The sequence below is a fragment of the Neofelis nebulosa genome, chromosome 11 (genome assembly GCF_028018385.1).
Source record: "Neofelis nebulosa isolate mNeoNeb1 chromosome 11, mNeoNeb1.pri, whole genome shotgun sequence".
NCBI classification, from domain to species: domain Eukaryota; kingdom Metazoa; phylum Chordata; class Mammalia; order Carnivora; family Felidae; genus Neofelis; species Neofelis nebulosa.
Window position 1 is genome coordinate 74098447 of NC_080792.1, and position 15299 is coordinate 74113745.

Genomic DNA, 15299 nt, shown 5'->3' on the forward strand with positions numbered 1-15299 from the left:
TAAGTTTAGAATCGCCCTCTCGCACCCCAGGAGCGGGTCTCGCGCCGCTGACAAACGCACAGGAGCTGGGGAAGAGCGTACGCCCACGACAAGGGGCGTCGCCCTCCTCGAGAAGTTGGGGGTCCCCCGCCGCATCGAGGTTGAAGAGGAGTATCTCTCCCCCGTCGGAGCCATGACTCGGAGAAGCCGTTTCCCCCTCGCGACGCGGGCCTGGTCTCCTCCCTCTCCCCGGGTCGTTCCGCCGCCCGCAGAGCAGCCTCCGTTCCCTCCGGCGCCCCAAGAGGGAGGGGGGCCCGGGCTCCCCCTCAGCCTGCAACACCCGGCGGAGGGTCCCCTCAGGGTGGTGTGGGGCGGGGCGGCTACGCCCGAAGCCTTCCCGCCCCCGGCCTCTTACCCTGAGGCCTGCTCCGCGGCCCGCGCTCGCCCCGCCAGCCCGGCCTTTGCAGCTGCAGCCCGGTCGCCGCCAAAGCTACCTGAGCCTACCGAGCCGAGAGAGCCCGGGGCCGCTCCAGCCACCGCCGCCTCTTCGTCTCTATGGTCTTCTTCCTCCTCGCCCCCCCCACCCCGCACTTCCTCATCCGGGGCCCGAGCCAGCCATGCGGGCTCACTCAAGTCCCGCCCACGCGCGGCGCGCGCGCAATCCTAGGGGCGGCTCTTCCCGCGTCAGGCCTCCAGCCAGGGCCTGGCCACAGCAGCCCTCTGCCCCGCCCCTACGGCCGCGATTCTTAAAGGGGAAACACACCTTTTGCCAGGCTCCTACGGAGCCCCAGAGCCCATTGTCTCCACTGCTACTGGCCCTCCCCAATCCAGTATTTTCCTGGCCTGAATGGCTGCAATTCTAGGAGCCTATCTTTGGAAGCCCAGGAGATCCTTTTATAACTTGAATAAGTATTTTAGGTCATGTCACTCCCCTGCTCCTTTGAATCACACTGATCAGTAAATCTAAATGGCACCTCTGCCTCCAGTCCTGTATGGCATCTTGTTTTAACTTCTTCAAGGCTTTATTTAACATTGGATGAAATTGCCACGTTGCATTCATTTATTGACTAATTCATCATCTGTCCCTTCCCAGGCTTGTTCATCATTCTGTGGTCAGCACCTAGCACCGTGTCTGGCACAAGCAGACATCCAACAGACATTTGAAGGAAGGAAAAGAAGATTTATTAAAAAGGGAATTAAGGAGGTTCAGAGAATTGGGGTGCCTGGGTGGCTCAGTCAGTTAAACGTCTCTTGATTTCAGCTCAGGTCAGGATCTCCTGGTTTGTGAGGTCAAGTTTTGCACCCCCTTCGGGCCTCTCTCTGCCCTGAGAGCAAGAAGCCTGTCTGGGATTCTCTTCCTTTCTCTCACCTCCACTGCTAACGTACACGCACATGCCCTCTCTCAAAAATAAATAAACTTAAAAAAAAAAAAAAAAAGGAAGTTTCAGAGAATGGAGTCAACTTGTTCCATTTCACACAGCCTTGTGTTAAACAGAAATATGTTGCTTTTTGGACTTTATTAACTGGGCAGACTAGAGAGCTAGAGGTTTGGATGTTTGAGAGAGATTTTAATTCTCTCTTCTTTGATCAGGGTACCTTTTGAGCTAGTTAACATTTTTGCCAAAATAGTGGTTTTCCCACCTTTGGTTAGGGCTGGAGATATGTAAACCCAAATGCCAACCCTATTGTTTTATAGCCTGTGAATCCAGATATCATCCCATACACGTGTACAATTAACACAGGCTACTACAGATGATTTAATTAGACATTGTCTCTAAAACATTTCTAAATTTACAGTATCTACATCCTCCAGTACTTTCTCAGGCAACTACCGGCCTATAGAAGTGGATCTGAGAAACCCAGTATTACTAGTTTGTTTTTTTGCCTCAGCCTCTAACATGACTGCACAGCACCATTTTTGATCTTGTCTTTATTTTAAAATGTGATATTTTTTGTTAATAGTGGATTTTTGTATTATTTTTAAAATTATAATAAATATTATTTATTTTGTTCCCTTGAGTTTTTTTTTTTGACACTTCCTTAACATTTTGTGCCCTAAGGGAAGTGTCTCACTAGCCTTACCCACCTTATCCTACTCCTAACCCTGCTCCTAGCTCTGTATTAGGCACGGAGAGGTTCAAAGGAAGCATCATACATATTATGCAACCCCCTAATAGTCGAGGAGAGCCAATTTCGTAATGAATTCCATGCTTTTGGTTAGTCAATAATACTCTACATTTGGGGTGCCTGGATGGCTTAGTTGGTTAGGCATCTGACTTTAACTCGGGTGGTGATCTCTCTGAGCCCTGCGTTGGGCTCTGTGCTGACAGTTCAGAGTCTGGAGCTTGCTTGGGATTCCATGTGTTTCCCCCCCCCCCCCCCCATTAGTGCTTGGTCTGTCTCTCTCCTCCCCAAGAAAAACAAACAAAAAATACATTAAAAAATATAATACTCTAGGGGCACCTGGGTGTCTCAGTCAGTTGCATGTCTGACTTCAACTCAGGTCATGATCTCACAGTTTGTGAGTTCGAACCCTGCATCCGGCTCTGTGCTGACAGCTCAGAGCCTGGAGCCTGCTTCGGATTGTGTCTCCCTCTCTCTCTGTCCCTCCCCAACTCACACTCTGTCTCTCTCTCCTTCAAAAATAAATAAAAACATTAAAAAATACATATATATAATGTTCTACATTTATACATAGCATTTTAAATTCTTTTAATTTCAATGACCTAATGTAACACGTTCCTCATTTCACTTGACCCTCAAACACCTTGTGAACAAGGATATACATGTACTTTTTATTCCCATCTGACAAGGCAGAAAATTGAGAAAAGAGAAGGATCTGGTGCAGTCACACTGCCAAAAACAGGCTATTGTGCAGCTGGTTGTAACATAGTGATCTTAGAACCAAGGATCCCCTGGACTAGATCCCCAGTACAGGAGCTAACTGCTCCAGCCTCCCCTAACCTTGACCAGACTTTGACAATTTTTAAAAAGCTCAAAACCTGTCGAAGATTTTTACTAATTTTTGCCAAGTTAAAAAGTGAAATATTTGCATTTCTAAGATAAAACACCAGTCATGGACATCTCTCAGAAGACAGAAATCAAATTTCCTTGAAGGCCAGAGAGAGAGAATCCCATTAGTCCCTCTGGGATGGAAGAATTTCCTACCAGCCACTGCTGCAGATAAAAGTCTGGGGAGATCTGAGCAGGTCCCCTGAATTAGCAACATTAAAATGTTATTTATATTTAACATTTTATCCCTGAAAGTCTTTTTGCAACTGTTGCAGTACACTTGATTTCATGTTTTAATATAAAAAATTACAATTATTTTATAGTCCTTCAACTTCTGAACCCTAAAGTAAAATATGGATGTTTAAGGAAACTCTTGTCTTGCCAGAGCCTCTTCTCCCCACTCCTTTGTGGTATGTGACGCTTTTTTCTTTAAACATTCAGAAAATTTCCAAAAGCCGTAAGTCAATTAGATGGAGGTGGCAACTTGTCAGGAGCTCTTGGAGAGTTTCAGGCACAGCCGAGGCAGTTCTGATTTTCTCAACAGAAAGATGTCCTGACAGGGGCTTAGACTGAGCTCTGGCGTGTAACAAGGATGCTGGTTAAACGCTCAGCCTTCAGAGCCAAGTTGGACTTGATCGGGTCAGGAGCTTCCTTCCGAGGAGTTTAGTGTCCCCTGTTCACCCGTCTGTGAGAGTATCAGCCACCTAATAGGGACGTGACCATTTCATAAGGGCGTCTGTGAAAGCTATTGTAGCTATTAACAACCAGAGAGGTACAGAATATCGTTTGGGGTTTGGAGGGACTTGAAAAGGGCACCCAAATGAATACTTCCCAGCACTGTCCATCGCATTAAATTGCGAGTGCTCAGCTTTTGCATTTTACAAAAGTTCTCCAGGAAACTATTTTGTGCTATTCACTAGCCCGGTGAGGCCAGGCGAGGGTCCATTAACACCGTTAATGGATCCGGGGAGACTCGCCTGAGTTTGCCCTGTTGAGGGACTGAATCGGAAACGAAGCTCCTGGTACGGATCTATGTGATAATGTCTGGGAATAAAAGGATTTTCTTTCTAAGGCTGGCTGCGGTCGGGTCACCGGGCGGGAAACGCAGGAGGCCGCCGGAGTTAGAGGCCGCACACGACGCCCCGCCCCTGGCGAGAGCCCCGGATGGGGAAGTGGCGCGGACACCGAGATGAGGAGGAGGCCCGGCCAGAGCGGCCCGGGGCAGGTGGGCGGGAAGGGGGTGGGGCCCCGGGGCGGAGCCACCGGAGCTGCGCGGGTTCTCAGGTGAGCCCTCTGTGGCTGGGGCGGGCAGGCAGGCTCCTCGAGGTCCGGCACGGAAGCCGCAAGGGCTGTGGGGCCGTAGGCGGGGCGTCCCGAGGAGACGCAGGGGACCTCGGGAGGGTTGGGGCCTCGGAGTCCCGGCCTGAAGGGGGAAGGGGCTCCAGAGCTGCGGGTGAGTGGGGCTACTCGCCGGGCCCGGGTTTGTGGAGCCTGAGGGAGGGGGCCGTGACCCAGGTTCGAGTCCACTTCCCACTCCCCAGCCCGCTGTGTGATCTTAGACAAGTCTCCATCCCTCTGAGCTGCAGTGACCGCTGCTGTGAAATGAGGGTTGGGGAGGAGGAACCGCCGAGAGTGTGTACAGATGGACGTTCGGAAAACGAACTCCTGCCTTCCTCCTGTTTATACTCTCCTTGCCCAGGAGATTGATCGCGGAACGTGGACGGTGGGAGTGCCTCAGTGTCTGAGTGACCTTGGGCAAGTCCCTTGCTCTGGCCCTCACTTTCCTCATCTACAAAATGAATGCGCTAAACCTCTTTCAAGATCTCTTTAATATTTGGGTGTTATTGTTTTAGATAGAGACAAGGTAGTGAGTGCCCAATTCACTACAAGGTTTCCCTTCAGGGTGTGATAGAATATATTCTTGGAAGTTAGAATCCACCCTGGCCAGAATTCCCCTTTGTTCCCAGATTTTGTGGTTGTTTTCTGTTTTTTGTTTTTTTTGTTTTTGGTCCTCCAACCCTCCTCGTAATTGGAGGAGTGATTTCATCCAAGAGTTGGTGCTGCCACTCATCTGAACAGTACTGGTATATTCACTGGCCTAAAACCAAAGAGCAGTTGCAAGGAAAAATCTGACATCCCAGCCTTTTTGTGTTTCAGGGAGGCAAGATGACTTCTCTCCCCCAAGCTTGGAACAGCTGAAGGAAACAACAGTACAAGATGAGAACAACAAAGGTCTACAAACTCGTCATCCACAAGAAGGGCTTTGGGGGCAGTGGTCAGTATTGATCCGTTTTGGGGGGTTGCGTAAGTTGGCTGAGGTTCTAGTGTGTCCAGTGCTTCAAAAATGACACACTGACTCGTGACAATAGAGGCTGGAAGTGACTTAACTGAGCGAAGCAGCAAGTGTAATACAGTAGCAGGGAGGGCAGTAGCATGCGAGAGCACAGGCCCCTTCTAAAAGCACTTGTGTTCTGATTTTTAAGGAACGATGTGAATGTTGCCAGTTTACTACCTTCCATTTATTTGTATTTTATATTATGTATTTACTATATATGTTCTATAAAATCCTAGTCTGCACTGGTTTGGCAGATAAGAAAAACTTACATTCATTGAGAGCAGTAGTAAATATACATTAGGTATGATCAAAGCATGAACCTTTGCCTGGTTTCCAGACATAGTAGGAAGGAGCAGGACACAGCATATTGTTCTGTGCTAAACGAGATTTTTCAGCTCTGCCTCTAACTTTCCCTGTGACCTCAGGCAAGCCCCTAGTTTATCTTACTTACAACCTCAAGCACATTAGAACAGTTTCTCTGTTTCTCTTAACACCCTGAGTCTATAAATATGCAGAATAGGATGGCAATTAGTAATACGATTTTTTTTTGTAAAGAAATAATTTTCCTTTCTGTCCTAACAACCTTATTTGCTTCAGAAATTGGAATTAACAATACAATCAGTCATTTAAAAATTATGTTTTACTGTGTATTTGCTCTTATGTATGTGTAAGTCTCCCAAGGGCAAGGACTACCCAAAAGGGAAAACACTAGTTTCTATATCATAAAGTTTGTGGAGATTGAGTAAGATGATGTATGTAAAGTATTTAGCAGAGTACCATGCTCAGTGCCACTCAGTAAATGTAATCATTATAATTACCAGGACAATATATACCAGGCAGTTGCTATATTTAAAATACAATTTTTGGGGCACCTGAGTGGCTCAGTCGGTTAAGTGTCTGACTCTTGATTTCAGCTCAGGTCATGATCTCATGATCTGTGAGAGCGAGCCTCTGTCGGGTCTGTGCTGACAGCACGGAGCCTGCTTGGGATTTTGTCTGTCCCTCTGTCTCTGTGCTTCCCCAGCTTGTACTCTCTTTGTCTCAAAAATAGATATTTAAAAAACTACAATTTCTGCTAAAATGCAGACCTTTGTTAATATTAGACTTTGTATTAATGTCTATTAATGATAGATGCTGCCTAAACATTTGTGGAATAGAATTGAATAGACAACAGAAATAACTTGTCAGAGGGAAGGATGCAAGGCTATAGTATATACAGTGTATATACAATGTATGCAAGTCTACTATACAATGTATAGTTTACTATAGCTAGGTGCTATACCCAGTCTCCTTCAAGACTATGATTAAAAACACATCCAACAAACTTAGCTGCGTTATCTATGCTAAACATAAAGGTTGTGAATATGATAAGGTCCCTTGTCCTTAAGGAGCTTTCAGCTTGATGTGACAGATATGCAAAAAAAAAAAAGATAAAATGAAACAGTGGAATTTGTGCTCAGTGCTCAGGGAGTTTAATTCAGACTATGGAAGTTAGGGGAAGGCATCACAGGATTTGGCATAAAACTTTCAATGGAAGCAATGTACCAAATAAAATTTGGTATTAACCCAGTGCTTTGCCATTCTAGGTTGAATTTTTGTTGGATTTGATTATATTTGAAATTTAGATATACTTATTTGTCATGGATTTTAGCATAATTAAAGACCATATCTTTCTCTCAAAATTAAACCAGAAAAAAAAAATCACTCTGTCTTTATGGTTCTGAGTTTGTTATATAAGAAAGAGTTCTCCCCACTCCCAGTGAGGGTGGGGGAGATAAACATATGAAATTATGTCTTCCTTGTATTTTAAGAGTCTCATTGGACCCTAATGTGAACTGGTATCCAAAGTTTCTCCCTGATCAAGTGCTGCCTCCTAAAATCTAAGGCATTTTATTTGGCTTGTTTTTTTTCTTTTTCTTTTTAATGACATGAGAGGTGGTAGGCTTTAGGCAGAAGGAACCTTGGACTAGTAGTCAGTCTTGGTTGTGCTGTTATCAGCTGTTTACCCTTAGGCCTGTATCACCTACATCATTTCTTCACTTCTGTTACATCCGAAGATTTATTATGAGGATCACATTAAGACAGTATTTTTGGAAATTCTTTGAACACTATATAAATGTAAAGGATTGTGCTGTATCTGTGGCACCCAGACGGTTTGTTCCCGGTGTATGCCAGGTATGTGATAACTCAAGGGAGTAAGGTGTCCCAGAGGTTTAATTTCCAGAGAGCAAGGACTGCTTTTTCCCTGGGATCGTTGGGGTGGTAGTAGAAAGAACATGATCTCTGAGGACAAAGGTCCCCAAAAGTTGACCCACTCATCTACTCACTAGCTTTGTGTCCCTGTATGAGGTTATGATGACCCAACCTGAGAACGTATACCATAACTGGTTGCCCACATGAGTCTCTTTTCTAATTGAAATTGCCTAATTATCTTTCAGATGATGAGCTAGTCATGAACCCCAAAGTGTTTCCTCACATCAAGCTTGGAGACATTGTGGAGATTGCTCACCCCAATGATGAATACAGGTAAACCTCTCATTAGGATCAAGGGAACTAATTGGACAGGCTGATGTTTCTGAATATTTTGTTTAAGGGGCTTGATGGGCAAGACAGCTCTTAGCTTTTACATAAAAATGTTCCTGTTCTCTAGGATTTGATAAACCGATGATCTTTTAAAAAGTAGTCTATTCTTTCGTTTTTAAATCTGAAATGAGAACTCTGAAAATTGTGTAGCATTTATCTGTTTCCTTGAGTGCAAGTGCATAGTTTCTTTGTTTCTAAGAGAACTTTCTCCCCTTGTTGTGCTGCAGGTTACATTATGTCCAGAGGGATCTGTTTGCCTTTTGTTGGGGGGTGAAGAAAGCTGGTTAATTACCGCTTACAGCATCCCATCTCTTTGTTGCTTTTTTCTCCAGCCCTCTGCTTTTGCAGGTCAAATCACTTAAGGAAGATTTACAGAAAGGTAAGAATTCCATCTGTCTTCTCTAAGATTTTTGTACTTAGAGAAACTGTTTCAGAAACTGTAAGAAATGTCTCTTCATAATCTCAGGGAATGTGGGCAGCGTACTTCTTTCCTTATCAAATTGTGTTCCCTTAAAAAAATTGTCAGATATTGAAACTGCCAAGGAATGTCATTTGTCAGCATCTTGAGGGCACTGAAGGAATCATCATCTTTTTTTTTAAGGGTTTATTTATTTAAGTGATCTCAGTACTTAATGTGGGGTTCAAACTTACAATCCCAAGAGCAAGAGTTGCATGTTCTACTGACTGAGCCAGCCAGGCACCCCAAGAAGCCATCTTTCTTGTCAGGGGGAAAGTTAACCTGCATAGGTGAAGCTTTATGCTTAAGTCCAAACAAAACAAAACAAAACAAAACAAAACAAAACAAAACAACTGTTGGCAAAGCATGCTTTCCTAAATATTTTTTCACAAGATGTGTGTGAAGTGCCTACTCTGGGTGAGACAGGATAAAGAAACATTGATCATTACCTATCACAAATGCAAGGCACTGTGCTGAGAGCTTTTTGTAATGTCTCTTTCTTTTTGTCTTCCCACACAACTCTTGACTGAGTGAGGAAACTTAATCTCAGCGAGGTGAATTAGCTTGTCTGAAGTCAGTAAGTGGAGGGGGCAGAGCCGCCATTCTACTTTCTCATTCTGGATCTGATCCCCTTACCATGGGGGATCAAAGAACCAAAATGTTAATTGATAGCAAATAAAGTAATTCCTTAAATAGTACTTAAAAGAAAAAAAATTATAATGTATTCTAAAGGATTGTGATGTCCATTACAATACAATATGATGGGGAAATATTTTATAAAATCCAAATCCTAATAGTTTCTTCCTTACCCTCACCATCCCATTTCCTGCCACCTGTTATGTTTTTTATTTACCAGATGTATGGGTTCATTGAAAAGTTTGTTTCTCTCTTATCTACCTTCTCTACTTTCATTCCAAGTGAGAAATGATCTCCTTCCTCTTCTGAACTTTCATAGTTCTTTGAACTTTTTTTTTTTAATGTTTTATTTATTTATTTTTTCAACTTTTTTTTTTTTTTTTTTTTAATTTTTGGGACAGAGAGAGACAGAGCATGAACGGGGGAGGGGCAGAGAGAGAGGGAGACACAGAATCGGAAACAGGCTCCAAGCTCTGAGCCATCAGCCCAGAGCCTGACGCGGGGCTTGAACTCACGGACCGCGAGATCGTGACCTAGCTGAAGTCGGACGCTTAACTGACTGCGCCACCCAGGCGCCCCTGTTTTATTTATTTTTGAGAGAGAGAGAGACAGAGTGTGAGCAGGGGAGGGGCAGAGAGAGAAGGAGACACAGAATCCGAAGCAGGCTCCAGGCTCCGAGTTATCAGCACAGAGCCTGATGTGGGGCTTGAACTCACAAACTGTGAGATCATGACTTGAGCCAAGTTGGACACTTAACCAACTGAGCCACCCAGGCGCCTCAGCAGTTCTTTGAACTTTTTGAAGTTGCTTCTTAAATTCATTATTTTCCTTGTCTCCATTTCTGTCTTATTTTATTTTATTTTATTTTATTTTATTTTATTTTATTTTATTTTTTATTTTATTTTTTTTGCACAGAACCCGGTGTGGGGCTTGACCCCACGAACCATGAGATCATGACCTGAGCTGAAGTCAGACACTTAACTGGCCCAGGCACCCCTCTGTCTTTCTCGTATTTTAATTGATAGAGGCTCAGGCTTATTTCACCTGCTTGCTTCACCTAAAAAGCAGAGAATTCAAAACTTTAAGATGCTGGAAGGCAGAGAATATTTCTTGCCCATGTCCAAGGATCATTTGTGTTGCATGTCAAATGAGTATTTACAGATTAGAAACTTGCTTCTTTTGAATATGTTATCTGATCCAGATTTCTTCTGTTTCAGAAACTATTAGCGTGGACCAGACCGTTACTCAAGTGTTCCGTCTAAGACCTTATCAAGATGTTTATGTGAATGTTGTAGACCCTAAGGTACGTTTTGGTTCTGGACTTCAATATCTTTTGGGAATGATTAATACCATTCCTAAAGGTTAGGTCTCTAAGGTAATAATGAGTTGCTTAAGTATAGTGTTGGACTATTAAATATGTGGTTGTATATAGGTCATTTAGATTATAGGCATTATGTAGGTTTCATTTAAAGCCCTCACCCGGGGCGCCTGGGTGGCTCAGTTGGTTGAGCGTCCGACTCCGGCTCAGGTCATGATCTCACAGTCCGTGAGTTCGAGCCGCACGTTGGGCTCTGTGCTGACAGCTCAGAGCCTGGAGCCTGTTTCAGATTCTGTGTCTCCCTCTCTCTCTGAACCTCCCCCATTCATGCGCTCTCTCTCTGTCTCAAAAATCAGCAAAGGTTAAAAAAATTAAAAAAAAAAAAAGTCCTCACCTTTTTTTTTTTAAAGTTTGTCCTAAAAAGATTCTATATATATGTCTGCTTGTGAAGCTAATAGTAAAATTTTCTATTGAAATATTATAATTTTTGTATGTGTTCTCTTTTTTTTTTTTCTGAAATGAGAAATGATGTTATAATAGGTAAAAATTATTGTGTATAAGATACTATTTACATTCTCTAAAGAAATAAAGCACAGAGCTCAGTGGCCTGTTTATGTGCCAGAGTCAAGACTAAACACAGAATTATTACTTTGGTACTCTTTTCACTTAATCATGATACAGCTGTTGTAGCATCTGTTGTAGACTTATCATCTGTGCTCAAAAGTCTTTCCTGGCAGGATGAAATTCTGTTTGTCAGGTTTCTGTTATTGGACGGTCTTCCAGTAGTTTTTTCTTGCTAAAATGGTTCTTCATGCTTAGTGTGCATTATCTTAAGACTATGAAGTGTGGCAGAGTAATGCAGAAAGATATATTTGATTATCCCTTTTAGGATGTGACCCTTGACCTAGTGGAATTAACCTTTAAGGATCAGTATATTGGCCGAGGGGATATGTGGCGATTAAAGAAAAGTTTGGTAAGATATTTAAAAAAAAAAAGTCTCTTACTTTTCCCATTGTATTAATAATCTGTGTTCCTCATAGAGATAGATTTAGTGGAGAGAAGAGTATAAAATCCTTTCCAATTCCAGCATCATAGATAATTACTGTAAATTCTTTGTGTATCTTCTTCCATTCTCTTTTTGTAGTTTTTTTGAGCTTTGATTTGCTTGTTTATAGATTTTTACTTCACATTTTTTTGTTTGGATGGTAAATTATAATATCGTTTTACATTTGAATGGAACTTTAGCTTTCAGATGTTCACATCACCTCCCTGTGGACAGGTATTTATTACCCATATAAATTTATTAACTTATAGATGTGAGAACAGATTGAAAAGGTAAGTGATTACCCAAGCCAAAAAAACCAGTCAGTGGTTGACACCAAGCTAGAACCCAGATTTTGTTGCTTCCAGGTTAGACTGCTTTTTGCCACATCCTGCTCCTGTTTTCTTGGTTTCTTTATTTTGAATTAACATTTTCCACCTAAAATGATCAGTTCATTGTGAGCTGGTACTGAACATTCTTCTTATTAAGCATTTTGAGTATTATGAAGCAACGCATTGTAGGTAGAATTTTCTTTCATACAGTGTATATTTTCAGAAAAAAATGTTTGCTCATTTTTTTATTGGATGGGAGAGAGTTCCATTCTATAAATTGAGAGCTGAAATAAGAAATCAATGTTCTGTAATTAAATGAGTATGTAAAAGATATATATGCAAACATGTGTGAAGATAAGTGTATTAGTGAGCCTAGGTGTTTATTCTTACTGTTGTCTATACTTGCCACACTCGTAAGAACCTACTGTTATACCTGCCCCAGCAGGTTTCCCTATGGGGTAAATCTATTACTCCCACATTAATTGAACCTTGGGTTGTGAGAAGAAATTAGAAAGGCAGGAGACTTTCTTTGTGACCTTTTATGGCCTCGATGTATTGTTGAATCTCATAGTCTTTCTCTTTCTGTCTTCCCTTAGGTCAGCACATGTGCCTATATCACTCAAAAGGTGGAATTTGCTGGCATCAGGTAGATATTACATCACTCGTGACTTATCAGCTAGTAAACGGAAGTAGGATCTAGTGTAGTAACTGGGCTGCATACAGCATTGGAGGCATGTGGATGTCTGTATGATAAAATACACAATAGCTTAAAATGTTAGATTGTTGTTGCTGAAGCAAACTGAAAAAAATCCCAAAATGCGCTATAGTGGTTTTAAGATGAGTGGAAGTTGCTGAAGCCACGTGGTATTCTGTAATAAAGGAGGTATAGACTCATAATTTTAGAACTAGAAAAAGCCTTAGATGAATGTATTTAAAATTTTTTTTTTTCAACGTTTTTAATTTATTTTTGGGACAGAGAGAGACAGAGCATGAACGGGGGAGGGGCAGAGAGAGAGGGAGACACAGAATCGGAAACAGGCTCCAGGCTCTGAGCCATCAGCCCAGAGCCTGACGCGGGGCTCGAACTCACGGACCGCGAGATCGTGACCTGGCTGAAGTCGGACGCTTAACCGACTGCGCCACCCAGGCGCCCCTAGATGAATGTATTTAATCAAGCTTTCTCATTTTACAGATTAAAAAACATATTTGGAGATACAAAATGACTAGCACAGTAGTTCCTGGTTTGCTGCCTTTTTAACCATATTGCATGACTCTTGATTTATTATAATTATCCCTAAATTTCAGTTTGTGGAGAAGAGCAAAAAAGGGCCTTTTAATTCAAAGAGCACATTGTCCACAGAATAAGGCCTTCAAACAGTGCAAAAAGGTGTATAATGAAAAACAAATCCTTCTTAGAAAAAATGGTCTCTTTCCTGAAATTCATTATGTATAACACAAGCATATTTACATCTGGTTGACTCACTTTTAATGGCACTAGAATTGACCAGTGGGTTCTGGTGATGTAGTCTGGTCCTCCATTATGAAGTTCCCCATCAACTTTTCTCCTAATGGTTTCACTCATTTATGATTGTTGCAAGATGGTGATTTTCTTTTCTTTTCTTTTTTCTTTTCTTTAATGTTTATTTATTTTTGAGACAGAGAGAGGCAGAGAGCACATGTGCATAAGCAGGAGAGGGGCAGACAGAGGGGAGTACAGAGGATCTTGAGCAGGCTCTGCACTAACAGCAGAGAGCCCGATGCGGGGCTTGAACTCATGAACCAAAAGAGATCATGACGAGCCGAAGTCAGATGCTTAACTGACTGAGCCACCCAGGTGCCCGGGTGATTTTTCTACTTCAGTCATTTCTCCTACCTTTGTTAGCTAGAATCCTTTTTGTAAAGAACTTTTCTTCCTCAACTAGACCTGTTTGATTAATCTGAACTACTGATCCTAAAGGAAAGAAAAGATAAAGGATTATTTTTTTCCCCCAAATGGGGACGTTTTAAAAGTTGGAGGATCAAGGGGCTCCTGGGTGGCTCAGTCTGTTAAGCGTCCTACTTCAGCTCAGGTCATGTTCTCGTGATTTGTGAGTTCGAGCTCCATGTTGGGCTCTATAGTAACAGCTCAGAGCCTGGAGCCTGCTTCGCGTTCTGTGTCTCCCTCTCTCTTTGCCCCTTCCCCACTTGTGCTCTGCTCTCTCAAAAATAAGTGAAAAATAAAAAAAAATTTTTAAAAATGTTGAAGGGTCAAGATTCCTTGAAAAATCTTAGAAGATTTTAAAGCACAGCCCACGAAGTGACTAAGCCTCGAGCAAAACAAGACATGCAACCTAGATTCACGCTTTCCAGTACAAGCTAGTGTCTCCAAAGTGGTGGGCCAGGAGTCAGGAAAGCTGTAATCTACTCCTGCACTGCTGGTGATTAGCAGGGTGATGTGGGCAGGTCAGGGAGACTCTTGAGTCTACTCTGCAAAATGAAGTGTTTGGTTTAGAATCTTTTTCTGTGAAGGACCAGAGAGTAAAGATTTTGCACTTCAGGCCACATGGGTCTCAGGTCTCTGTCCCAAATTCTTAGTTTTTTGTTTTGTTCAACATTTAAAAATATAAAATCCATTCTTAGCTGTGGGCCATACAGACATAGGAGATGGGCTGAATTTGACCTGCAGGCTATAGTTAGCTGAGCCCTGGTTTAGAAACCCACTCAGATGCCATTCATTCTTACAATTCTTGTTTTTCTGCACAAGTGCCCTTATCCATATGGTACCAGATATAGAAATGAAAACTCCTGACATAACGTCAGGTTTAGACTTTTAAAGATCTGTCCTAATATTTTGCTCATTCATGGTTAAATGTAAGCCACAAAATCTACCATTTCTCCAGAAGACTTATTTATAGTCTTCCTATGCTGAATCAAAAGTCACTTTTTTTTTCTACATGGAGGCATGCAAATTAAAAAAAAAAAAAAAAAAAAAAAAGGAAGATGCTCTGGGACCTCATATAAGAAAAGATAGTCATTATTTATATAAAGTCATAATTATTAAATAATTTTTCTGTAACTTAGTCTTTTCACCCGGTAATTGAGTTAATACATAAGGACATATGAGACAGTTCCATTACCTTGAGACCCTGCCTTTGAAATGTCATTTTTCCTTTGAAGGTAAACATTTTGATTTTCTCTGACTAAATTCTCCATGTATTCTTTAATCAGTACTGCAATCGGTATTTTTTTAAAAAAGTAAAGTTTTAAAAGAAAAGTATTGTATGATCTCCTAAAAATTAGCATTTTGCTTTTTTTAAATGTGGAACTTAGAAACCTATTTGATAGACTTAGAAGTCTATTTGATCTCATTGTGAACAAATCTCATTTTTCCAGATAGAGTTTTTGGGACTGTTGACTAGCTAAGGTTTCTTTTTTTACTTAAAAAAAAAAAAAAGTGTGTGTGTGTGTGTGTGTGTGTGTGTGTGTGTGTGTGTGTGTGTATGGTTTCCTGTTGGATCTGCCGTACTGCAGAGGATCATCTGGGATCTTCTCTGATTTGAATTTGATTCTCTGGTGGCCATTCGGTTGGAATGTCTTTCCTAGTTATAGAATTAATATTAAGTACC

At 42.0% G+C, this 15299-nt stretch overlaps 2 protein-coding genes across 22 annotated transcripts in view; one reads left to right on the plus strand and one right to left on the minus strand.

Annotated features, from left to right (window-relative positions):
* The window catches only part of PRR14L (proline rich 14 like), a 59783-nt gene extending 59214 nt beyond the window's left edge, over positions 1-569 (minus strand). For 4 of the 10 annotated variants that reach the window (XR_009250402.1, XM_058690922.1, XM_058690921.1 and 1 more), the window contains exon 1: positions 395-545. The gene's annotated coding sequence lies outside the window, so the exon portion shown is untranslated. Of the gene's footprint in view, positions 1-60; positions 360-394 lie in introns of those variants that run through there. The other 6 variants (XM_058690920.1, XM_058690919.1, XM_058690918.1 and 3 more) reach the window with 5 other exon arrangements.
* Positions 570-5122: 4553 nt separating this feature from the next.
* The window catches only part of DEPDC5 (DEP domain containing 5, GATOR1 subcomplex subunit), a 126310-nt gene continuing 116133 nt past the window's right edge, over positions 5123-15299 (plus strand). For 6 of the 12 annotated variants that reach the window (XM_058690925.1, XM_058690927.1, XM_058690929.1 and 3 more), the window contains exons 1-6: positions 5126-5266; positions 7765-7852; positions 8242-8288; positions 10220-10305; positions 11210-11293; positions 12291-12340. In XM_058690925.1, coding sequence (XP_058546908.1) covers positions 5209-5266; positions 7765-7852; positions 8242-8288; positions 10220-10305; positions 11210-11293; positions 12291-12340 — 413 coding nt within the window. In that variant the 5' untranslated portion in view covers positions 5126-5208. Of the gene's footprint in view, positions 5267-7764; positions 7853-8241; positions 8289-10219; positions 10306-11209; positions 11294-12290; positions 12341-15299 lie in introns of all 12 variants that reach the window. The other 6 variants (XR_009250405.1, XR_009250404.1, XR_009250403.1 and 3 more) reach the window with 4 other exon arrangements.